This window comes from Chionomys nivalis, chromosome 1 (assembly GCF_950005125.1).
Source record: "Chionomys nivalis chromosome 1, mChiNiv1.1, whole genome shotgun sequence".
Taxonomy (NCBI): domain Eukaryota; kingdom Metazoa; phylum Chordata; class Mammalia; order Rodentia; family Cricetidae; genus Chionomys; species Chionomys nivalis.
The window spans coordinates 42062286-42088496 of NC_080086.1; the positions used below are offsets into that span (position 1 = coordinate 42062286).

At 44.7% G+C, this 26211-nt stretch overlaps 1 protein-coding gene across 10 annotated transcripts in view; it reads right to left on the bottom strand.

Annotated features, from left to right (window-relative positions):
* Itpr1 (inositol 1,4,5-trisphosphate receptor type 1) overlaps nt 1–26211 on the bottom strand; it is a 342111-nt gene that overhangs the window by 85807 nt on the left and 230093 nt on the right. For all 10 annotated transcript variants that reach the window (XM_057761465.1, XM_057761436.1, XM_057761425.1 and 7 more), the window contains 2 exons: nt 24738–24870; nt 22187–22377 (listed from right to left, as the gene is read on the bottom strand). In XM_057761465.1, the coding sequence (XP_057617448.1) occupies nt 22187–22377; nt 24738–24870 (324 nt within the window). The remainder of the gene's footprint in view (nt 1–22186; nt 22378–24737; nt 24871–26211) is intronic.

A 26211-nucleotide genomic window follows, 5' to 3' on the forward strand; every position in this document is an offset into this window, starting at 1 on the left:
TGAAAACATGGAAAGTTGGGCCCCTGAGAGTTGGAGTTATGGGTGGTTGTGAGGTACTTAACATGGGTGCTGGGAACTAAACTTGGGTCCTCTTCAAGAACAGTATGCTTGCTTAACCACTAAGCCATCTCTCTAGCCCCTTAAGTCTTTTAAATGAACTGTTCTTCAGTAGTTCCAAGATGGATATATAAAAAGGGACAACTTCCCTTTGAAAAAGTTATTAAAACTCAACACAAACAGTCAAATTTTAAGCTGGGTGTGGTGGTAATGCCCTTAATCCCGGCACTCGGGAGCCAGAGGTAGGTAAAGATCTATATGGGCTCTAGGACGGCCTTGTCTACTTAGAGTCTTGGATAGCTAAGGCCTGTCTCAAAACAAAGAAAAGTCAAGTTTTTTTTTCAAGGTTTGATGGGTTTCAAATAAACACCTGAAGCTCTGACTTTACCAAGTTTTCTGAGGCTGTTTCAGGCTTGAATGAGCTAAGACATAAAATAAACTTCCACATGGGAAAGGAGGAAGCAACAAAGAAAACCAAGGGTGTACGAAAAATCATCAATGTCTCGACGTCATTTTTCTGAACTGCAGAGTCACCTCTGATGGCTTAAAGAGGTACACCAATATTCAATTACTCTGCCAACCAAGAACGGACAGAGGACATGTTTAGGCCCATCACTGACTTCTGATGCCTTAGAGAAGGAGTAAAGACAAGGAAACTGTCACTTGGATTCACTAGGTTCCTGCTCTTCAGGGCCAAGGCCAACACAGACCTTTAATGATGCTCTTCAAAGTAAAATAATTTATCTTTTAACCAGCAGTTAAGTCCACCCTGTTCTGAGATGCATGCTTTTTCTGAAGCAGGAGGCTCAACTGCTCTCTCCTTTATTTGTCTCTCAGTACCCACAAGAGTTAGCACTTGCTGGGAGATTCTACCCCATCTCTGTAGCATAGCATGCAGATCACCATGCAGATCAGAATAGGAATAGTTTCATACATATTCATCAACAACATCTCAGCCAACTAAGTATACTTTTAAAAAATTAGGCCAGGCAGGCATGGTAGCACACTGCAGTCTTGCAATTCCAGCACTCGGTAGACTGAGGCAGGAAAAAAAATACCTCTAAATTAGAGATCAGCCTAGGCTACATAGTGAGAACTTGTGTATAAAAATAAATAAGTGAAATGAAATGTCTTTCAAAGCAGCTGACTATACAGGTATGTCAGCAGCAATCACTCTCCTGTAAGACCTAAGAGCCACTCAGAAGGATTTGAGAGACAACGCCATTGCTTTGGAGAACCCTATGGCTCGGAGCTATCTTTTTCTCCTGATTTAACTACCAAAACTTGCTATGATTTCCAAAAGTCAGTACCTTTGTTGGGACACACCGGCCAAGGACATGAAGAGGAAGCTTAAAATCTCTCGGAAAAAAAAACAAAGATGACCAATGGAAGGTAAAATAGACGCAATCTATAAGAACAATGAAGCAGAGCCATCGAGAACTCCATGGTGCAGTGAAGGGAACTATGATGGGGTCTCTGCTAATCTCCCACAAGTGCACAAAAGTATTTTGGTTTGTGTCTGAGTGGGTATGAGCCTTGTTTTAAAAACAATAATAGTGCCTTTTATTAATTACTATAAATCCCAACTAGATCCTGGGACGACTTCTGTTCAAAGGATTTAAGGCCTCACAGTCTCAACCCATACACATCTTTTCAAACAGAGAGGAAGAAAATGGCCAACAATCTGGGATACGACTTTGGGACTGCCTTAAAGCACCTTCTGGGGCGATGATTCAAAGAGTCACTTCGGGCTGTTTATGTGAAACTCTCTGGTCCTGTCTTGGCTTGCCCACAGATTCCCTGTGGGATCTTAAGTGGGGTGTGCATGGAGGTCTCCTGCTCAGACCTCCAGCCTGCATCATGACATCACAAAAGAAATATGTGAGAAGTGCTTGGGAAAAAAAACAAGGAATGTATTCTGGATTAAGTGTGTTGGCACAGGTCTATAAATCCTATCTCTTGAGAGATGGAGGCCCTAACCTACATAGTGACGTCCTACCAAAGACAGGAAGAAGAAAGCAAAAGGAAAGACAAGACACACGCTAGGACATTAAAGTTCTCACACAAACAAATGAGCATTCCATCTTCCAACCCCTCAAGACCATTCTGCAATGAGCTTCTTCATCAGGTATCATCCTGGAGCCACGATGTTCCACAGTGAAACATGTAGACAGTGAAGGGACGTAGGTAGGCAGGATGAAAAGACACCGCCATCATTCATCTAAGTGCAGCTCAATATAAAGCAATGCACTCTTCATCGGCTACCGAGGGGCCAAGGGTGGCACCTTTACCCTGGACAGAGGAGAGCCCATGGTTGAGGCCCTGGTCATGGCTAGCTAGTCTTTCCCACATGGATGGGTGTGGTGATCCAAGACATTACAAAAGAGGCCTGAAGAAGTCAACCTTCTGAACAGACCCTTGTAGTCATATACCTGTTCTGTGTACCTGAAGGGACCATTTGTTAACCTAGACCAGCGTTTCCTGACTCACAGCTTCGAAGTTCCCAGGGACCTTGCCTTGAAATGTATAGCAGGATCAAGACTATTACTTGGCTCACATAATTTCTGTGTCTGTGCAGAGCCCCGGGGCTGAGAAAGTACTTAACATCCTATATCAATACCTGTACATGGGGAAGATCTGGGAACTAGATGGGTTTGGACAGGTCAGTTGTTGAAATCTGGCTGTAATTTCCTCATCTTCAGGAGAAAAGAGGAAGATTAAGAAGGTTTCAGGAGTCTATTAGGAGGTGTAAATAGGAAATACACGTGCTAGTTCCTGTGGTACCAGACACCTGGCGAGATTCAATGCTACCCCCTTCCACCCTTCCCTACTCTCAACACACTCGACTGTGACAAATCCACTAGACCATAAAATCCAAAGAAAATAAAATATACCTTCTCATGCCAAAGCAAAAACTGACCAGCTGATGGAGAACTGGATGTCACCTGTAGTCTTCCCTGGACCACCTGTCCAACTCAACTCACTCTCAGATACACTCCTGAGGCCATCACATCTCTTAGCCCAGCAGGCCCATGTCACTATGCTGACCCTTTAGGCAATGTCTCCATGACCAGGAAAGCATCTGACAGTGACATGTACAGATGGCCAAATGGACGGAGGTGGGCAGGTTGAAATTACATGGTGCTCATCTTCGTTAGCTCAACATATTCCAGCCCTGGCAGCAGCAGTATGTATCCAAGCAGGTCACTGACCTGAGCCAACTTGGTGCCCTTTAGAAGCACTGAGTAGGGGCTGGCAGGGAGCGTGGAGATCACCCAATCCAGCCTCCCACCTGATGACAGGCGTGTTACCATAGCTGAACAGTCACCTCATGCTGCTGCCTGCCCTGCACGGTGCTCCTGCCATCCTGGCCTCCGCGGCAACTCCGACACACCCAGCCCTGGGCCAGAATTGTTCTCGCCCAATTTCACCTGTAAGGTCTCAGGAGAAATGTCTCCTCCACAGCTGCCCTTGCCATCCTAAGGACAGTCTGCTTCCTTGTCTTGTTTTCCCAGTTTTGCTATACACTGGATGCTTGCTGGTTTTCTAGCCAACTCACCCACGGAATGGGATACTAGTAAGGTTACAACTGACACTGTCCCTGTCCCCGACCCACACAAGCATTTTGTTTAGTACTCAATATTTACTGTATTAATGAATGAATATCAAAACCCTTAAGCTGCTTGTATCTAGCAGCTGAGGTTTAATTCCGGGTATGTGAAGGCTCAAAGTTCTGCCAAGTGGGGAAGGCGGCACACTCAGGGGGCCCAGCTGCAGGCTACTGGTGTGCTGCTGGCACTTCGCAGTTTCTTGCTTCTAACTCTGGGATAGGTTCAGCCTGGTTGGGGATCTTTAATCCACCCAGTTAACAGTTAACCAACCCAGCCTCAGAGACACAGCTGCCAGCATCATTAAGTTGGGAGCAGGAAGGACAATTCTTTGTGGGCCTTCCGCCTCAGAAGCTCGCTCCCTCCCAGGGCTTGACAACTACAAACTTGGGGCTGAACAGTCTGTGGGCTCATGTTACAAGGACATTAATAAAAACACGTTTCTCAAATGCTGGCTGCTGAGGGCGACTGCAGCACATGCCCCTTCAAACCTTCAATGGCAGCATCCTTTTTTTTTTTTTTTTTTCCAAGTCTTGGGTTCTTGGAACAATGAAGTGAGGAATTCATACGCTCGACAGGACCACAGCCTTGAGCGTCTGAGCCACACTGATAAAACAGGCTCAAAGCCCAGGTGTGGGAGACTGATAAAAACAGGACAGAGAGCCACTTTCAGAGGGGATCTTAGTGGACCTCTGGAAATCTAAGTGCTCGCTCGCTCAGTAGGTTCCAAAGTGGCTAGGACAGCTGCTGCACCAGGCACAGAACTGCTGTGAACAAGAAGGTTCTCAGAGCGGAGGGCTCCAGGCTTGGGTGCGAGGCGACTGAGGAGCCCCACACCAGGGATCAAGCTGCTGGCTCTCTCCCAGCAGGAGCTCAGTGGTAGGACACCTGCCGAGTATGCACAAGGCCCTGCCTTCCAGACTCAGCACCAGGGAAAGAGAAATGTCTCAACCCTTAAGTTAATTCTGCTGGAAGGTTTCCAAAGGGAAAGTCCCTTCGGTTACTCAGAGGGAAAAAAAAATTACCTACTCAGTCTGGAATCTGGGATGTTTTATGCGGATGTCTGCAGCTCAAGTTAACAAAGGGAAGTCAGCCTGCCTTTGATTATTCAAACAGGCTACCTCTATTAAGGATTGCACAACTTGTAAGCAAGGCAGGGGTGGGTCTAACTTTTTAAATTTTTATTTAAAAAAAAAAAACTTAAGCCTGTTTTGCTGGAACTATTTATTCTTTTCTTTGGAGTTTTTCATGCCAACGTTTTCTTCTGTACTTAGGAAAAGCTTCCGCTCTGGTGAGTGTGTAGGGATCAACACAAAGTCAGCACAGAAATCTGGGTGGCTTCCCTCAGGAGCCAAAGTGCAGGGAGCATTCATTCCCCAGCCGCCCTATATATCAAGGTTCTCAGCCTGATATATCTTCCTGACTATATTTCAGAGAAGAGTCACCATGTGTTCGTGTGTGTGTGCGTGTGTGTGTGTGTGTGAGAGAGAGAGAGAGAGACAGAGAGAGACAGAGACAGAGAGAGAACATGGAGATCAAACTCAGCCAAGTACACTGTCCCACTTAGCTACTTCCTTAATTCCTCACTTTTTTTTTTTTTTTTTTAATATGGGTTAATTTCAACCTGTTAACTTTCAGGTAATAAGAGTCAACCAAATTATCCGAGAACCATTATTATGGGACAAACTTACGTTCTTGTTTTCCTATGAATCTCTTTTATAATATGTGGGATTCTATTTCATAATATGGCCAGAGAAGACAGATGTCACTCAGCTGAGGGCAAGAGCACAGACCAGGATGTAGGGAACACAAACAACCTCTCTCCTGGGGGCAAACTGCTTCGCTAGAAGCAACGGAATCCACCTGGTTCCGGAGCAATCCAGCAGCAGCTAGCCAGCCCCTTTCGAGCCACAGGGGAGGATAAGCCCCTGCAATGGAGGGAGTGGCTATGAAAAAATCACGGGAAAATAGACAAGGGAGGGTGGGAAAAGAGCACCTTAGGAAAAAACTCTTCTGAGGCCCTGGAGCTACACAATGGCGGTGTTTGGGGAAGGGAGGGAAAATATTCCTGTTTCCTGAGACAGCTCCAAGAAATCATGAGTGGGTGTGAGAAACAAGGAAGCTTATGGACTAAAAAGAAAGAAAAGAAAAAGGAGGGGGGTTGGGGAGTCACGGAAGGGGAGAGCAGGATCTGTGAGAGACAGGGGAATTAAAAAACACCATGGCAACAATGCAGTCCACCTACCCCTGGCCGCCCACCCACAGCCTGATTCTTTCCTGACGCATTTTGAGAACAAGCTGGTTCCTACCAGCTCAGGAAGGTGAGCAAACCCAGAGAGCTCATTAAATCCCAGCTCTGCGACTCTTGCCTGCCTGCAGATAGTGAGCAAGGAGGACATAAATAGAAGTTATGTAACGTCTCTTTGTTGATTCCTGTGCTCACCAAAAACATGCGGCATGACCTGGTTTTTCTTTAAAGTTCGCCTCAGCCTGCTGGTGGAGGGCTCTAATGTAGTTAGGTGGCGTCTTAAAGTTTAAACAGCAGGATACAGACGTCCAAAGTTAAAGGGACTCCTCAGGCCCAAGTCAGGAACCCTCTGAGTCAAGTACACTTTGAATATTAGAAAACAAACAAAGCAATAGAAAAGACAGGTGAAGAATCTTGTGACTTCCTCTTGGATCCTTTCCTGGTGGAAACTGAAAAAGCTGGGAGTAAACCTACCAGGCAAAGTCAGTCCCACAAAAGTGACTTCCTGGGTTTCTGCAAGGACCTGAGTATTTGAGACCAAGGTTTCCAACTAAGTGCTGGATTCTAACCACCTTCTGGGTACAGAAAGGTGTCTGTCTTTCTTTTCCTTAATGGGCAAGACAGTAAGAAACCAATAGACTACTTCATGAAAAACTGATACACACAAACTTTCCATTGTAAAACCAACAGGTCCCAAAACCTGGCCTGTCTTAGACCCTCCAGAGGCAGCGTCCTGGACTCTGTCACAGACTTCCCAAGGCTTCCTTCTAAGGAGCTGTACTTATGTTATGCCCAGATCATGGAGTCCCCCCAAAACCAACTAGGAGACCGAATCCTGTATGTAAAAGCAAAGGGCCTTTATTCTTACACAAGTTTGCAAACTTGTCTCTCCATGTGTCCAACATATTGGAGTGGTCGGAGAGCCCAGAGCTCAGTTAGAGTTGGGTTTTTATAGTATCAAAGGTTGGGGTGAGGGATTTCTAAGGTTTAGGACCCCTGATTGGCTGATATTTGTCTAGGAGTGTCCTGGTGCAAAGCAATGGGTGTGTGCTGGCAGGTGATCCTTTCTACGATGGTTGGAACGTTAGGAATTTCCTTTGGATGTTCTGTTCCTGGGTGGTGCCTGGGTAGTCTCAATTTGTGGTCTTTATCGGAACCAGATATTGCTTCACGGTAAACTACTGAGATTCAGGCCTCTATTGAGCTTGTCATGGCTGGGTCCTACACTTACAGTATGTGCCTGTGAGCCAGAAGACTTCTTGCTTAACCTGTTGATGCCATCCGACTGTTTCAAAATTGTTACTATGGAAACTTGCCCCTAGCAAGCATTCTTCAAGATGATACTACAGGTACTGGAGAATATAATGCCCTTAGTCTTAGGAAGCTTTTCCTGAATCTTAGAATGTAGAGGTACACTAGGGACTTTTAAACCTTAATACATGGGTTTCAACTGCCTTGTTTTCAAAGTCAGACAGGTAGGCATTAGTCAAATGAGGGGTGGGTTGTGATGACCCCAGAGCACATAAAGGCCCCACTTTAGTGCTCCGACTCTATATGAGCATTTTCAGTTCAGGGTTCTGGCAAGCAAAAACACTCTGCTGGGCTATAATCAGCTCAGTGGCTGCCCTTCAGCAAGAGATGCTCTGGTTCTCATTGTACTATGGGATTTCCTTCATTATCAGAAGTCACAGGTAGTCAGAACCATAACACTTAAATCAGGCAGGAGGCTGGGGATCAAATGAAAGCAATTAAGGCTATCTTTATTGCAATATTAAAATGGTCTAGATGACTCATATAATGACGAGGACATGGGGTGGCTGTTGTTTGTTTTTAGTTTAAGAAGATCAAAGATCATCAACAAGGATTCCGGTGGCCAAGTACAAACCCCTCACCTAACCCAGGAGGAAAGAGACACAAGATTCAAGGCAGTTGTTGCCGAGACAGGACAACCTCTGGTGCACGCGGAGCCAGTCTTTCTCTAAGTCCATCAGCTCTGTGCCTTCTCCTAGTCTCCATCCCTGCAGAGAAGCAAGCATTCCCCCTTCTACAGTACAGAGAGTGAAGAACTGGCAGAAACTGACACATCTTCATGTGCCGACGCAGCAGCGTTGCCAGGTAACAAATGTAGAAATGTACTCAGAAAACTGTATGTGACAATATGCAACCTCCGCTCTGCAGCTGATAACCAAGAGAGTGTTAAAACACTATGTTCTCTTAACACTTCAGTTTTAGTGTGAAAATAAAATTAAATGGGATACTTCCTCTTGTAAATATAAGACAGGCATAAATCTCACACATGCATGCCAAACTGGGGATAGTAGAAGAGGTGTATCCCAGCAATCCCTCTCCCTCCAGATGAAGTCCAGAAAACACCTAGAAATGTAGTGACTGAACAAGAGCTTTTATATGGCTGGATACACTAACCTCTGGCCAGACAAAGCTACGCACAATGGGAATACAAACACAAACGAAAGAAAAGCTTATGCAGCAATAAGAGGCCAAACATGCTTCCTTGTATGGGTTCAAAAGTCAACTTTTAAAGCTAACTGGATATGCCAAAGCAGTTAGGGTTTGCTTCTCAGATCAAAAAGGAACTATGGCCTTCTCTCACCTCCAAAGATAAGACAGACACTGCTATCTGGCATGGCCACGGTCAGAATGAATAGCGCACTGACGAACTTCCTGCCCATGTGACTGAAAGGCTGTGTCATGTGGAATGTAGGTGAGAGAGTGTGGAAGGAGGAAAGCTTGCATTCAAACCTTGCTTCTGACGTCTCAGGACAGCGATAAGACTGCCTTTGTTGGGCCTCAGTTTCCTCATCTGTAACTGGGGCCCTCTCATGTAACCCAACATAGTTAGGGACACTTGATGAAGCTAAGAAGTCCCTTCCCTTTCTTGTTGTTTCCCCAAAGAAGAGTACTCTTCAACCAGCAAAGGTTTGGATATGGGCTAAATTTAGTCTGTTTAACTTCAAAGCAAAATGGGCAAAAGCTGAGCTTCACTAAGCCCCACATATGCCAGTGAGTCTATGCTCTTTAGATGCAAGGGGAAAAGTCTCACTGATCTAACTTTTCTTAAATCCTTTATTTAATGATCTGCTTTCCATGTCAAGGAGGGGAGTCTCAAAGGAGAGCCTTTCTGTCACTAATTTTCATGGATCTGAGAACCGGACACTTGCTGAAGGGGAAGATGCATTTCATACACACAGGTTTTATTTGGCAAGTGAGTGATGGCCAAGCTGAAGGGAAAGCCTTTCATGGCTTATTCTTCTGTCATTTACAGTGAAGTTTATCAACAAAGCAAAGTGGTCAACCACACAAGCTACTTCTGAGGTTCTAGAAGGGTAGCACATTCTCCAAAGAGGGCCTGCCACCAAAACGAAGGCTCAGATGCCACTTGTCTTGCAAAAAGATAACAAAGGGGAAAATGGGCCCATTAGGGAAGTTGGCGGAGACTTCTCAGCACTGTGCAGAGACCAAAACTAAGACTCCCGCCAGGAAATGGCATCTATGCGACCACCAGCTACTCTGTCTTTCTGAGAGCCTTAAACCCTGTTTCCTCTTCTATAAGAAGGGGTCACAACAGCACCTTTCACATAGGACTGACAAATGAAGCAAAAACGAGCCCAGGTAGTAAGGGCCTGTAGCTGAGTTCCTGGCTTTTCGTATTCCTTATTTCACTTGGTAGTCATTATTATGAAAGAATAAAGGAAGGCGTTAGCCCATGAGATATTTCTTCATTGACTTTATGTATTTATTTCCTTTGGGCTCTGAAAAACCTAATTCTTTTTTATCCTTAAAGAAACCACTCCAATAAGATGTCAATCAACATTAGCAAGCTTTCCTGACATTGGCGATGGAACAGGTAAGTTGTTAAAATAACACAGTGGCACGAAAGACCAGGGTCAGAGCATCTCTTTCCTCGGGGAGGATTTCCTGAGCACAGACTGTGGTGCGCATGCTGGGGAATCAGATGGATTCCTGACCAGGGAATTATACTCTTGGGTGAGTGGGAGCGAGAAGAAGTACAGTCCGAAAGTAAAAGCTACTACTCATTAGCAAGAACTATGTGTCAGGCCCCATGCTGAGCTGAGTACCTCCACATATGGTCTCACCAAGTTCCTAGGAAAGACCTAGAGAGTGGGATCAAGAACACTGACTCATACACAGGGTGAGTGTGCTGCATCCATCACATGCAGAAGCTTCTCTGGCGTCCTGGGTGGGGCAGGAAGCTTGAACCTTGGTTCCCTTGGGTCTTCACCCAACCCCAGTTGAGGCTGGATCATTTCTATCCCAAGTAAGGCATTGACCAGAAGTAGAGACCACTGCTTCTGCTTCAGGGGATCAAAAGCAAGGTTTCAGAATAGGAGGCTAAGTGAAAGTGAGCATATCCCACACGGAGCAAAGGTATTTCAGTACATGGCCCCACCCAGTTGGCCAGCATGCAGGTGCAGGGAAAGACAGTGTAGGGAACGAGAAGGCAGAAACCCAGACACTGCCTTGTCTTGCAGGGCATTCACAGACTTCACCAGCATGGCAATGGAGTCTGTTCTCCATGGGGGGCTTTGAAAACAGGCAAAAGGATGACCAGGCTTCTCTTTGGAGGTGTAGTCAACGATACTGTTAGAAGATGCAGGGTAGTTGTGGCAGGCTTGTCCTACTGCTGAATGGGGTTAAGTACCAAACTGGGTCTCATGTAGTCAAGACAGGTAGGGTGCAAATCAAGGTGACAGAGAGGATGAGCTCCAAAGACTTAGGCTTGTTTTACAGCCCTACTCTGACCCTAGCCGGTCCACTATGCACATATTATTTACTCTGGAGTGCCAACTTCCTGGCTCAAGGGCATAACCGAATGCTGGCTGAAAACCACCAGGAGGTAAAATGGGCACAGAATTAATTCGTGATCAGTAGTAAGAAAGAAAGGTAATTAACAACTTCAAGGATTCTAGCTTAGGTGGCTGGGGGGGTTGGCGGTGGAGAGTCAGTCATGGACAAAGTCTTGACATACAAATCGCCTGGTAGAGAAGAGAGCAGATGGCAGCCTGAAGGGAGTCATGCTAACTTAAGAGTTAACTGAGGTAAAGATGCCCTAAAGGGATTTGAACAGGGATTTATAAATCAGTAAAGAGGTGGGACCCAGAGCTTACATCTTTGGGAGCTGTTGGCAGAAATGCTGGCTCGGAAGGCCTTGGAAATGAATGAGATCATGCAGGAAGTATACAGAAGGAAGAGACTATGGGAGACAAGTATTTCATCAGCTCAGGTATTTCAAAGGTAACTAGGAGCCATTAGGGATCCCTGTCTCTTTCTCTGTGAAAACCTCTGGGAGAAGCACAGAAATAGCAGTCCACGAGGCTACAAGGAAGTGACTAAACTTAAAGTGGGAGGCCCTTGGGTTAGATGGTCAGAGAGGGCCCACGTATCACAGTATCACACGTCTGGAATCTCAGCCACGTGGACAATCCCCTGAGGATGACTGCTCTACCCTGCCTTCTGGATCTAGGATAAAGGCAGCTAGCAGGGGTAAAGATACATAATAAAGAGAAAAGGGCTATTTCCTCCAGGGAGGAACCAGTGTTCTAAAAATAAACCCAGCCTTACCTCACTTCCAAAAGGAAGAAAGGAAGATAGGATGGTTGGTTGGATGGATGGACACATAGACAGAGAAGATACTTATTACCCTGGATTTCCTATTGTTTTCTGACTGAGTGGTTACAATATCTTGAGACTTAAGATACTGTTCATCTGATGAATATTGCTTAAAATCTGTAACTGTTGGTTCTGGAGTAGGGGCGAACTCAGAAGAAAAGAATAAAATCCATTCCTCTTTATTTAACGTGGCTTATGAGTCAGTAATAATAATCAAGCAAGTCGAGGGGTTGGCAAATGATTTTCAGGAAGATAACATGGTAAACATCATAAGTGCTAAGGGTCTTTATTCCAACTGCTCAGCTCCATCCCTGTGAGTGGGAGGCACCATGAAGAACACTGAAGGATAGCTTTGTTTCAATAAAACTTTATACAAACATGGTCAGGTGGTTATATGTGGCCGTTGGGCCATTGCTTGCCATCATGAGAAGGAAGATCTGGTGTCTGCTTGTATTCTATATTTAGAAGTCACAAGCACAAGTGTAGAGGAGTACAGACCTAGAAGTGAAGGGAGAGATAGAGAGGAGGAAAGTTGACTGCTGTGGGTTCTGGAGAGGCCTACCTTATGAATGATTCAAGAATTCTCTGATACCTTTTTCATCTTTATTTTTATTTTATGTGTGTAGATGCTTTGTGCGCTTGTAACTCTGTACACCACATGTGTGCAGTGAACACAGAGACCAGAAGGTGTCAGAACATCTGGAAGTGGAGTGACAGATGGTTGGTAGCTGTCATGTGGGTGCAGAAAACCAAACCAGCCTCTGGAAGAGTAGCCAGTGTTCTTAACCTTTGAGGCAACTCTCCAACCCCTTCTCTGACATTTTTATTTCCTTCCCTGTATACTTGCAGAGACTGCAAAATTTGAGCACTCCTTCAGAGCTATCTGCCCTTGGAACTCAGTTCCTGCCTATAGGTTTTACAGGAGAGAAGGAAACTGGAACTCTGCTCCTTGTGCTTTCTCCCCAACAATTTTCGTTTTCTCTGCGGATGGCCAGAAGAGCTGATATATACATGAAAGTCTACTTCTGTTTGTAGTGTCAACTTTGCTGCTCAGGAAAGAATATCGGACATTCCCCGCTCCCTGGATCTACCCATGATAATAACAACTGTCAGTCTTGGATGAATGAAGCTGGGATTCCTACAGCACTGTCTTGCCTTGAACTGCAAAACTGGGTGTTTTTAGGCTCATGCACTACCAGGTTGTCCCTTGGGCAGATCCATTAATGTTGGAACTCTGAGAATTAACATCTTCCTTTGCCAGGAACTTAGCTCAGTTTGATGTGCCCAAGTATGGTAACTACTGTGTGTTTTGTACACACATGGAAGCTGGGGAACGACATTAGGTATTCTTTTCAATCAATCTCTACTTTAATCCTTTGACAGTCTCTCTTTAAACCTAGAATGAGACTTGGTCAACAAGCCTAGGAAAAATGCCTGCTCCTGGCCCTCATCATGCTAGCTAAGCTAACAGGAGCACGTATGACTACATGTACATGAGAATTCGGGCTCTCATGCCTGCCCATACCCATTGAGCTACCTCTCTAGTCCCTACAGTAACTACTTTTGAATTACGACCTTCTATGAGACCCAGATTTAGAGCAATAATCCAAAGGACCTTTGCTCAATGGCAGCCTAGTTCCCTGGAGAGGGACAGGAGGACAATATACTCAAAACTCAAAGCACTGGAGGCAGGGAAGAGGACAGGCCAGGTCAGGAGCACAGTGCACCAGAAAAATCGACTGGGTTGCCCTCTGCCTTCTACTTCATCCAGCATGGCTACCAGTGGAAGAAGTGATACATCAAAGGTGATCGCATTTCCTAACTTTCTGGGTGTCCAAAATCAAATACACACCCAGAAAGGTTTAGATAGACTGAGTGTGACAATAGGAGAAAACAGCACATTCCACAAGTCTTTCTGGGTGACAACCATTTCACAAAAGTAAACAAACAAAACAAAACAGAGGAATTCTTGACAGAAATCAATGCCAGTGAACGAAGTCTGTCTTTACATGACACGACATTTTATGAATGAATAAAAACAAATATCCACACAGCGCAAGAGCTTTGCAGAAGCTGACTGCTCCACAAAGCCTTTTCTATGACTCAGCAGGCACCCTTAGAGGCAGCACCTGTAACCAGCTTGCTCTCAAGGCAAGCAACCAGGCAGGGAATGGCTAAGAAGATCCCTTGGGTCAAGCATCTTCCCCCCTTGCTCATTGTTTAATCTTCTGGAGAGTTCCACAACGGACTTTGCTTTCTAACCCCCATTACCAAAGAGAAACTGAGTTTCAAAGTCAAAGTTACTCAAGGATGACAAGGTCAAAGCTCGGATTCCAATGTCATGGAAGTCAAAGCCCTTCATATGGCGGGGCTCCCTGTCAAGGCTCTCTCCCAGATCTCTGAACATTTATGCATCAATTCTCCGAGGAGGGCCAGAACTTAGAGATGGACCCTAGATGTGTTTTCTGGCAAGTGTGGAGGCCTCACTGTTTAGACTCCTCAATTTTGACTGGCAGACGCTGCCCAGGAGGTGGGGGTGTCTCCTGGAGATGTCAGACCACCTTTATCAGTTCTTAATGGCAACAACACTAAATCCCTATGTGCTGGTGGGAGAACTGTCTAGACTTTGGGCTAGCTCACTTCTTTCCCACATGGATAAAACCTGAGGTTAGAAAACACCACTTGAAAGTGACTCATTTTTAACTTCCCTGCCAAAAACAACACCCATTTACATAACTCGCTCACATACCAATCCTTCTCCTCCTCAGGGTGACTGCCCTGTCAAACTGAGGCAGATCTCCTCACAAGCTGGCCTTCCCTTTGGTGCCAGAGAATCAAATACCCTACCTACCTGCAGCTCTCTAAGATGTGGGGGTCACAGGCAGCCAAAGCAATGTGTGCCTCCCATACTGTGCTCGGCAGTGATTGGTCGGGAACGGGTGTAATGTCATAGCCAAGACTGTCTGGGACCCATTTCTTAGCTCAACCTCCAAAAGCACAAGAGTGGTGGGGGAAAGGCCCCACGAATTAGGGAACTCTCTCTTCTCAGATGAGCTCGCAGCCCAGTTTCTACACTGAGTGTGCATCTCACATTTTCCATCTCTAGCTGCGTACGTGCAGAAGGAAAAGCTCTCACTGGGTGTGTCTGTAACCTAGACCTTGGCAGAGGAATAGACGTGGGCAGCCACTTGATACATGAAAATCACTGTGTTTCTGCAATTGGAAGCAAGTACTCCAAGAGGGGGGAAACATTAAAAAAAAGATTATTCCCTTACTTTGCTATGGAATGCTCAACAGTCAGGTTAGCATATATCTCCCCAAACATCTGTATTAGCTTTAACATTAAAAAAGCCATATATGTTCAGAGACAGATTTTCCTCCTCCACATTCCAGGTAAGGACAATCCCATCCTCTGCGGGGAAGAGGAAGCAAAGGGAACTTCCCCCGGGGGCTGGTGGGAACATCTTAGGAGGAAGGAACACAGGAGTTGGCAAGGACTTGAAGGACGGATATACAGCGCCATGAGGCTTACTGAGCGCTGTGTGTGTGCCAGAAATTAATTCATAAGCAAATGCTTATTTTATAGTTTCCCACTTGCGACAAAACATCAAGCAGAAAGGAAATATTTCTTCTGGGGGCTGGCACTGGAGCGGGGGACAAAGTAGCAGGAAGTGTTCTTCAAGCTAAGCCTGATCTCCCACTGCCTGACAAGTGTGTCACCCATCCAGAGAGCCCAAGGGCTGTGGCACCATCTCCATGTTCCTGGGAACAGATGCTTTGAAAGCCCCAGGCAGGAGAGTTACCACCATCAGAGAAGCCGCGGAAGAGAAAGAAGATTCTGGAAGCCTTGGGGACAGGATTCCTCCGAGTCTATTATGCCACACTAGGAAACAGACTGACTTTGGCCTCCAGCACTTCTCAAGGCTCCAGGTGATGACAGATCAATGATGGGGTGGGAGATGAGTGGGGTGGGGGGATGTTTCAGGACAAGAGCACTCAGCAAGTGTGGCCCTGTCATTAGGTCTGGTTTCCTACTAACTGAATCTTTTGACAGTCTGGCCAATTAAATCCAGGACTTCTGGAGAGCTACAGTCCCCAGTGACCCGATCCTCAAGACGGGACTGAATTTCCATACTTCATCCAAAGGGAGTGGATGTGTGTCAACACTTTCTGCAAAAAAGGAACTGCACTTCCAAAGAAAAACTACATTCACTTCCTGAGACGAGAGGGCCATCCTTTCCTGGCCCTGCCAGTTCACGGCTTTGACTGACATGTGCTGGAACGCACGGTCAACTGTAACTGTGTGAGGATGAGCGAGTTCCCAAGGGTGGCCCAACAATGTCCTCTCCCTTCTCCTCTCAATGGCAGCCCGAGTCCTTTTGCAACTGGGCTGGCTCATGGACAGAATGTGGTAGATAGGTCATCCTTCGAGTTCTGAGCCTAGGTTTTAGAAGGGTGGGCAGCAGGGTGGTGGTGGTAGAGGGCGGGGAGCTACAGCAATGCTTCACTGGATAAGAGTACTCCCTCATCTTCCAGAGGGCCAGATTCTGGAACCCAGGACTCCAAGTCTGGAGTCTCACGAGCGCCACTTTCTGGACTCCACAGGCGCAGACCCCCACACAGAGTCACACAATCACACACATACTTAAAAATAAAAATCAATCTCAGAGGGAAAAAAGGATGGACAGCTTCTGTTGCTTTGAGTTCTTCTCTAAAAACCCAGCCACCATGGTGTAGGAAGCCTCACTCACAGAGAGAACCAGTACCCGCTTTAGCTGAGAACCACCACCAGCTGCCATAGGCCATCAAGCAGCCATGACAGTGACTCTGACTCTCCTGAAGAGTGCAGCCCAGCCAAGGCCACATGGAGTGAAAGAGCCACCTAGCTGAGCTGCAGCCCACAGAGGCATGCAACTCGTAACAAATTGACTCTGGGGACTTGAAGGGGTTACTTATGATAGATAGCAAAGATGGCTGGCACGGGAAACTTGGCTCTGTAGCTCTGACTTACAGTATGGATGTTCATGTGTGCATACCTCACACATGAGTCTTTTCTTTTTTAAGTTTTTCAAAACAGGGTTTCTCCTGGAACTCACTCTGTAGACCAGGTTGGCCTCAAACTCACAAGAGATCCATCCGCCTACCTCTGCCTTCCAAATGCTGGGATTAAAGGTGTGAGCCACCACCTCCTGGCAGAACTCGGAGTCTTAAACAAGATATTGTCAATGAAAAGGAAGGCTACAGAGTGAACCGCCAAGAACACCAAACTGGCTGCTAGCTAGCTGTAGCTGCTTCTCCAAGACCCATATTTTAACACTTTTCTTAATTTTAACAACTGTCATACAATACCAAACTGACTCTTTTGGTATTCAGTTGGATAGATTTTCACACACATACCCAATTTTGTGACTCCCAGTAAAAGCAGAACAATACTTCCATGCCTCAAATATTCCCTTGTGCTTGACCAAATTCTCCTGTTGCTCCTGACCCTAATGAGGACTGATCTGTTCCCTATTACTACGCTTGTCCTTCTAAAGAATCATATAAACAAAAGTTACAGCATGTCACTGTCTGGGCAGTGCGGTCTTTCTCTCCATCTACCATGTGCGTACCCAGGCTACTGATCCATCACCAGCTTAGCCCATTGTCACTGGTGAGTTCCTGCCACATGGATGCACTATGGCTGATTTGTCCAATCATTACTCTTCCTAATAATTGTTTTCACCACTTAAGATGACTCCAGGAGTGCACTTCCTGGGGAAATACTTAATACTGTTTTACAAACAGCAAAGTCTTGATTGAAAGCTCCGAGGAACACCAGATGTTCCTGCCAGTCTCTTACTTGATGAACAGGGGAACAGGGACTGAGGGAGAGACTTTCGAACCTCACACAATACTAGATTTGAAAGCTGCTTTCATTTTGCTTGTTGATGTAATGCAGGCAGGAGAAACCCTTAGAGGAGGTGCCACGGTGCATTAAATGTCGGGGCTGTAAACCCGGCTCCAGACAGACCGTGTGTGTGACTCTAGAGCACACAGCCCAGCCCGCTTCCCTCCATCCTGCCTGCAATCTGTCACTGGCAAAAGCAACGCTCAGAAAACCCACCTGACCACAGACTGCCATCCTTTCATGAGAACGTGCACATCACGCTGAGCAGGAAGTGGCAATGGGCAGTGAGTTCCAGTTAGGGTGACCCTGTCTTTCATGGACCTCGGCGTTTGTTTGAGCAATCATTAATAGCTGCCCCTTCAGTCTTAGCCAGACTTGCCTCCCAGCTGGACGTTTACTACTCTGAACCAGTTTCTTTACAGCAGGACCAAACTCTGAATCACCCTCCCTAGGGCTTTAGGGTTCCTGTCCTCAGCTGGCCCTAGATGCAACCCGAGTTCTACATCATTTTCTCAAGAGAAAAAAAGACGTTTTGGGTAAAGTGTGTGTGTGTGGGGGGGTGAGCTTCCAAGTCAACTCCATACCAGAAGAACAATTCCTGGAACCATAGGCCTGATACCATGTAGTGGATCAGGCTGGGCCCCTAGAGGTCATAGGAGGGGATGGGGTGGAGGGAGCAGGAGACCGAAGGCTATGTCCTTGTATGCTGGCACGAAGCCTACAGGTTACCCACAACCCGAGCCCTTTACTCATCGGTGTCCTGGATCCTTGGAGAGGCAGGAAAGAAAGTGGTTCTACCCCATGAGTGGCTGACCAGGACTCTGTTGCAGCACCTCATCTTTAGCCAAACTGTGTGAGTCATGAGTGTGTGAAAACATGGAACTAATATTCATAATTACTGCATAAGATAAAGAACTGGAAGGAAAAACAGCTTCTGTCTGCCTCGCCGCCACTGTCAGGGGTATGCTGTGAAAAACAGGGCAGCTTGCCAGAAACCCCAGATTCCACCTCAGCAGTGAGCCTTGGAGCTGGCAGCCTCAGCCCTGTGAGCCGCCCCAGGCTTCCTTTATTTCCTCACCAGTGGTGGCTCGGAGCAGCTACTCATCCCAAGGACGGGAAGCCTCCAGAGACAGCAGGGACTTCTGTTCTCCCACCTCCTACAGCCAGTTAGCCAGCTTGGACTCAAGTGCCGGTGAGACCAGGCCTGGCCTCAGCAGATGGTATCAGCTTCACCCACTGGTATCAATTCCTCTCTTGCACCCAAGAAATCCTCCCCCGAGCTAGTACTGCTGCTATCAGAGAGTCACCAAGAGGTAGAGTGTTTACCACCTTGGCCACACGTCACTGCTATTTAACCTTTAAAATAAACAGATTTCACTGTGAATACTTACGGTAAACAACATGATATTGTGAAGTCTGTATAGGCAGTAAATAACTTACTCCAGTGAAGAAAACCCACCCATCTAACCATGGCCTTACTCACATATTTATTTTTGTTTCAGTGGCAAGAGCAGGTAAAATCAGACTTTTCATAGACATCATGCACACTGCAGTTTCATTACCTATATTAGCTCTCGTCTAGGACAGTAGACTTGTAAATTCTGCATATTTGCGACTTTGTAAATTTGTGTCCTGTTTTCCCCCTCCGTGATGGGGACTGAATCCAGGGCCTTGCGTATGTGTTAAGTGCTTGACCACTGAGACACATTAGCACGTGTTTTTCACCAAGACAGGTCCCACAGCCTTAAACTTTCTATGTAGGAGAGGTTGGCTTTGAATTCACCATGCTCCTGCATCTATTTCCCACATGCTGGGATTATAGCAAATTGACTTTTGTTGTTGTTGTTTTGAGACAGGGTCCTGGAACTGATGTGGGATTTCCCTTCTGTATGCTGTGAATGTGTTTTATTACCATTGGTTAATAATGAATTTGCTTTGGGCCTATGTCAGCTCAAAATAGAGCAAGGTGGGAATTCCAAGCAGAGATTGAGGAGAAAAAAAAGGCTGAATCAGGGAGACGCCGTGTAGCTGCTGAAGGAGACAGATGCTGGAGAACCTTACTGAAAACCACAAGCCTTGTGGTGATACATAGATTAATAGAAATGGGTTAATTTAAGATATGAGTTACTTAATAAGATGCCTGAGCTTACAGGCCAAGCAGTGTTGTACTTAATATAGTTTCTGAGTGATTATTTGGATCTGAGCAGCCGAGAAACAAAAGAGCAGCCTCCGCCTACATTCTATAAACCAGGCAGCCCTTGAACTCACAGAGTTCTGCCTGCCCTTGCCTCCCAAGTGCTGGAATTAAAGGTGGGCACCACTATGCCCAGTCAGCAAATTAATTTTTAATTTTTGAATGTCTCTTTCTTCCTTCAGTTTATCTGTCCTTTGCTGATGGATTTAGAGCCTTAAATGACAATCTGGAGCTTCCTTAGAGGGTTACATTGCTCCTCATATAAATTCCAGCTTTCATCTACACCTTGTACCCTTTACTGCACAGTGTTTTTCTGTCTTGAAGACCTATCCCTTGCTCAGGTCCCTCTGGGTTTTATCACCCAGGTATGCCAAAGTCTCCCTACATTGCAGGCCCTATATTTGCTTTTTCTCTTGCAGTAAAAGCTATGCCCATTCTTCAAAACACAGGTGACCAGAAAACAATTCATAAATCCCTTAACTCCTTATATTAACTGAGATCGATCTATCTATCTATCTATCTATCTATCTATCTATCTATCTATCTATCTATCTATCTATCTATCTAGAGATAGAAATATCTCCTTATATACCTCTGTCAACAAGTGGTTTTACTGGGAATCCATAAGCTCTGTTCTTGACATGTAGCTTTCTATATGGATGTATTTGTCTCCTGCATCCTTGCTAAACATTTTCATTGTTTTTTGAAAATGGCCTCAGAAATTCTTAGATTTCTTCAGCTAGTGAAGCCTTTTAAAACACATGTGGAGGTAGCATGGCTTACAGTTCAATTGGTAGAACATTTGTCTGGCCAAGTGGGCATTTAGATGAACTTGTCTGGTCACAGGTGACCCAAGACAAGGAGCATTTTAGCATGGCTACCGTCCCAATGCAGGGCCTGCTACTGCGAATCAAGCAGTTGAGGGAAAGTGGATCCCATCAAGGTGAAGGACCCACTAATCCAGCCGTTCTCATTCCCAGAGAGAACTCAACAGCAGTCAACAGAACATGACTCATGTGCACATGTGACGGCTCAGACAAACAGTAGACTTTGCCACCGGCACGGGTGAGTAACTTATTGCCACAAATCTCTGTGCATAATAAGGAACTTCAAAGTGTATGCTGGGTCAAGTAGGGATTGGAGGGCAAAAAGAAGGGCCCCTGAAGTAGGTTATGCAAGGCACAGGGTTCCAGGCTGGAAGAATGAGCAGAGGCCAAAGTCTAACACGTGCTGTGTTGGCTACATCAAGTGTCCTAGCCCAGGTCACATCTATCCTCAGGAAGAAACACCCTTTTCTGATGCAAGAAGAGCTGAGACTTCAATAGTACAAGTTCTCAATTTAAATGTAAGGCCAAGAGTATGTCAGGGCAAATATAGACATGGGAAAATCTTCTATTACATGGATTAATCTGAACAAAGTTTGGATCCAAATGTGTGTGTATATTTGCTCACAGATGCATACATCCAAAGAAAGTCTTATTCAGGGAGCTCGCAGCAAAAGAAAAACTCAGGCAGAATGAAATTTTAAAAATAGTTAAAGGGCTCAGAACTCAGGAGGCAGAGTCCTGAGAATCATCAGAGGGCTGAGGCCAGCTAGTCTACACAGTGATTTCCAGGCCAGCCTGGGATTCATGGAGACACACATCTCATGAGCACACAAACAATTCTTAAATCAAAAGGAATCATTTTAAATGGCATTTCTAGTTCAGCATGGTAGCCTAGCTGTGCTTGTAATCCTACTACAAGGGAAGCTGAGGCAGAAGACCAGTCTGAAGCCAGGAGGTCAGGGTCAGCCTGACCAACATAGCAAAAGCCTATCTAAAAAAGAAAGAAAAACTACTTATATGTAAAAACTGTTATATACATATAATAATTAAATTAAAATTACTTTAAATAGACTGGGGCTGGAGAGAGAAGAGGCTTACAACTTTTACAGGCGACCCAGGTATAGCACTCACAAAAGGTGGCTCCTAAGTGCCTTAACTCCAGTTCAACGGGATCGAAAAGTAAGTAAATCTTTTTTTTTTTAAAGTCTCTTTAAGGACAGTGCCAAAATTAATATTGTTTAAATATTTTTAATAATACATTATTTTAAATATTATTTAAGAATTTGTATCACACTTAACTAATTAAAAAATCCATTTATTCATCTCGGACTAACTAATCTGGCCTGAATCTCTTTTCCCCATTAGTCATTTGCTTTCATTGATCTTTCAGTTCACAGTAGTTACAGAGTCAACAGATAGGTAAAAGTTTTAGTGCTTCTAAATAGCACTGTGTCTCAATACTCTTCTGTCCGTTTAATGATGAGAACATCTATATTCCTGAGTAGAGACTAAACAGACTTTATTCAGTCATCTGACACACATTATGGCATGCCTATTCCATTTTCAAACGCATCTTATAATTTGAAACTATAGTTCCAAAGACAGAATGATCACAGTATGGAGAAAATGGTCTCTGCCTCATGAGACCATGTCTCCGTACCTCCTAGGGACCTGGTCCTCAGAACTGGGGTGCAGCACTAGCTGCCTTCCTACCTGGATGGTGGTGTTGCCTCCTTCCAGAAGCGCAATGGCCAGGAGAATGCTCTCATGGAACACTCGGTCACTGGATGCATTCATTATGAGGTCGATGACCAGATTGGAGGCTCCCTCCTTGTCGAGATGACATTGAACCTCAGCCAGGCTCATCTCACCCCTGCTTGTGGAGCTGGATCCAGGCCCTCCCCCTGCAAAGACAGAAAATTCCTCTTACTAAGGAACACTTAGCATTTTTGCATATTCACTAATTACTGACCTGGAAGCTGTAAAGGAAGCTCTAAATAGTCGCATTATTTCCTTTAACCCCCCCTCAACAAGCCCACAGCACAATGCTGATTATTACAGGGAGGTGCAGGCACTTGTCTAAGAACACCTGGACTTGCAAGTGGCAAAGTTGGTACTGAGTTCAGGCAGAGGAGATGAAGGAAATGATACATTTTCATCGAGTGACCCAAAGCCATTCAGCCAATATGGTCTCTTAAAATACAGTGACTTGGGACATAATTACTAAGAACTGGTTTAAGAGTCAAATCAAAAGGAAACCTCTCTTAGACTCCTAGAAAAGCATCCCCTACTACAATCACCACCAGCCCTCATTCTAACAAACTAATTCTTTCACATTGAGCATTTATTCAATCAACAAGTGTTAAGGCAGTGCTTGCCATGAAGGCAAGAACTGGAGACAGTTGGGGTGTGGTGTGGTGTGAACAAAATGAATGCAGTCCCCCATCTCCACAGCTCTTTAGACAGGATGAATACAGTGGAGAGGAAAGGGTTTATGTCATTCAGTGGAATGGTTTCTGGTCATTTTTGGAAAGTTCATATTTAAGAACATGCCTTCAATTCTTACTAGCAATAACCGAAACAATAAAACAGAAGAATAGTCTGAGTGAGTAATTTCAGAATGCAAAAGTCATCAGTTTCCCTACATAGGTCAACACAATCGCTGCTCTCACATCAGCCCCAATATCTGCATAGCATCTGCCATAGCTACTTAAGGCAGCCCGCATCTCCATAGCGATGCCTCCCGATTTCCTCATGCATCTGTCAAGCATCAGAAAATAAGAGAAACAGTTTTGAGCTGTTGCATGAGAAATGTTTCTGAGAGAATCGTCGTATATTTGGAGTTTGAAAAGCTGAATTTCATCTCCGAGATGGCCAAGAACTACACTTTCACTGAAGCCTGCAAAGCTCTATGAACCAGGCAGACAAACGTCAAGTTTTCATCAAGTAGGAAAGCCAAACACCCTCTCTAGAATATAGAATGAGTATATTCAATACTAGGGTTATAAAATAAAATTTAGATGTGTTTTATTTTATGTGCATGAAGAATTTGCCTGCATGTACTGAGGCACACCACATGAGTGACCTATGCTTTTAGATGTCTGAAGAGTGCACTGGATTCCCTGCAACTGAAATTACAGATGGTTGTGATCCACCGCGAGTGTTGGGTCCTCTACAAGTTTAACAAGTGCCTTTAACTGCAGAGCCATCCCTTATGTCCAAACAATATAATTTTTATGTTTTGCACGGAACTTTCTAAGAATCTGAATGAAGCTGTCCCACAACCACAGCTCCAAGATTATGCCTCAACAACCTGCTTTTGTGTCTTGAAGAGTGGGCTACTGATTCCACTAAAATCCTAAACTAGGTAAAATTTGCCACAAAGCTCAAAACGTTTAAAACTTTTACTTGCTAGTGTGCCTAAAATAACTTCCACCACCTTTAAAGATTTGTTTTTAAATGCCTTTACTTGTATTTTTAAAAAATTTATGGTCAACTCCTATGAGTGCATGAACACAATTTTATATATCTTTGAAACAAGTTTCCACTCCCTTGTTAAAACTGTGCTAAAAATAGTAATCAACATGTAAATGGGTAACTTGAAGAGTCTTTGGACAAGCCCTCATAGCATTCAGTAGGCACATAATAAAGGCTAACTTTCATCACTCTGGCTGCTGGTAGCCTCTTCCCTTAATGAGTAAATATAGCTGCTCACGAGCACAGGACAAGGGACAGTGAAATCTAGTTCCCCGCACCATCCTAGTATCCCAAGAGTGCCACTGCATGGAAAAGGGGAGACAAAAGATGTAGGGATGTAGGGAAATACTGTCCTTTTTTTAAAAATATTTATTTATTTATTTATTTATTTATTTATTTATTATGTATACAACATTCTGTCTGTGTGTATGCCTGCAGGTCAGAAGAGGGCACCAGACCCCATTACAGATGGTTGTGAGCCACCATGTGGTTGCTGGGAATTGAACTCAGGACCTTTGGAAGAGCAGGCAATGCTCTTAACCTCTGAGCCATCTCTCCAGCCCGGGAAATACTGTCTTATAGGGGAAGTTGTTCATGCAGCAAACTGATGGTTGGCCGAAGATAAAAGAAGGTGCAAAACAAAAACAAAAATAAACAAAACAAAACCATAACAAAAAAACTGCTAATACAAATACATCTAAGTTTCAAGTTGTCAGACAAAAGCAGACAGCTACATGTGACATGCTCAATTCATCCATGACGCTCATTAGCACAGCACATAGCCTACCTCCTCCCCCAGGCTTGCTGGGTCCTCCTGGTGACAGTGGGCCATTGCCAAAGCTCGTGAGGCTCTCTCTTCTTCCTGAAGGTCTGATGTTTCCATAGTAACGGTTGACCAAAATTTGCCTGAGTGCCTCACCCTTAATTCAAACAGGATAATGAAATCAGATCACAGATTTAAAGCCTAATTGAACGACTAATATTTAAAATGAAAAAAAAAAACCCACATATAACTGACCCAGTTTTACTCAGTGGAGGGGGGGAGGACAATGAATAAAAATCATTTTAAAAACTTTGAAGTCAACTTCAACTATTTTCTTAGGGAAGATAAGAGTCTTTATTTTTATTTTGAAAATCTGGTGGCAATCTAGACTACTACATTTTGAAGTAGCCTCTCACAAGGATAAAGATAAAGACAGAACAGTAATTCTGAAGGGCAACCACCACCAACAACAACAAAAATGGAAAGCCCTTTGGGTTAAGCTGATAAAATTTGGACAAATTGCAAATTTTACAGGTCAGTTTCCACAAAGCAGTATAAAAATGTTACTCAAGGCACGGGGTTTATCCAAAAGACCTGGAGAAGGGAAAAACTGTTTTGAGGGCTGGCCTTAAACTCACTACAGAGTTGAGAATTATCTTGAATTCTGGGTTCTTCAGTCTCTACTTGCCATGTGCTGGGAGTACAGATGTGAGGCACTATGCCTGGCCAAGAAAATAGTAAGATATTAGAGTAAGAGTTTAAGTTGACATGATAATTGACAGCAAGTCTTTCTTACAAAGATGGCAGATGGGGACAAATGGTAAAGACAAAAAAACACTACAGGAAATAGGTGGCCATTCTTAACTTGTGGGTCTTGAACCCTTTGGGGGACTGTCAAACAACCTTTTCACAGGGATAACGGTAGACCACCAGAAAACACAGATGATTTACATTACAATTCATAACAGTAGCAAAATTACAGTTATGAAGGAGCAACGAAAATAATTACATGGTTGGGGTCACCATAACATGAGGAACTGTATTAAAGGGTCACAGCCTTGGGAAGATCAGGAAACACTGGACAAGTGGGAGATTTCAAAGATGCTGGTCAAAAATCAGCATTATGGATAAAACAACACCCGGATTTACTTAAATATAACACAGGAGAAAAGAGAAATGGGGAAGAGATAAAAGAGGTAAGGACGAACGGGAGCTGAGAGCTGAAGCGGAGTTATAGACAAAAGCTGCCCAAACCCTTCCAGCTCCTTTAGTACGCATGTCAAGTTTACCTAATAAAAAGCTTTAAAAATATAAACAGCAATGGAATCCTGGAGAGTGGACATAATCATCTTTTTTTACAATTCCAACAGAAGCAATATGATTCGTTTCATAGCACTGGGGTGCTTGAACGAGTCACACAGGAGTAGAGTTTATTCTCAGCTCACACCTTTCCCATCCCAGTCCCGAGGGAGTCCTGGACCACCAATTCATCTCTTTC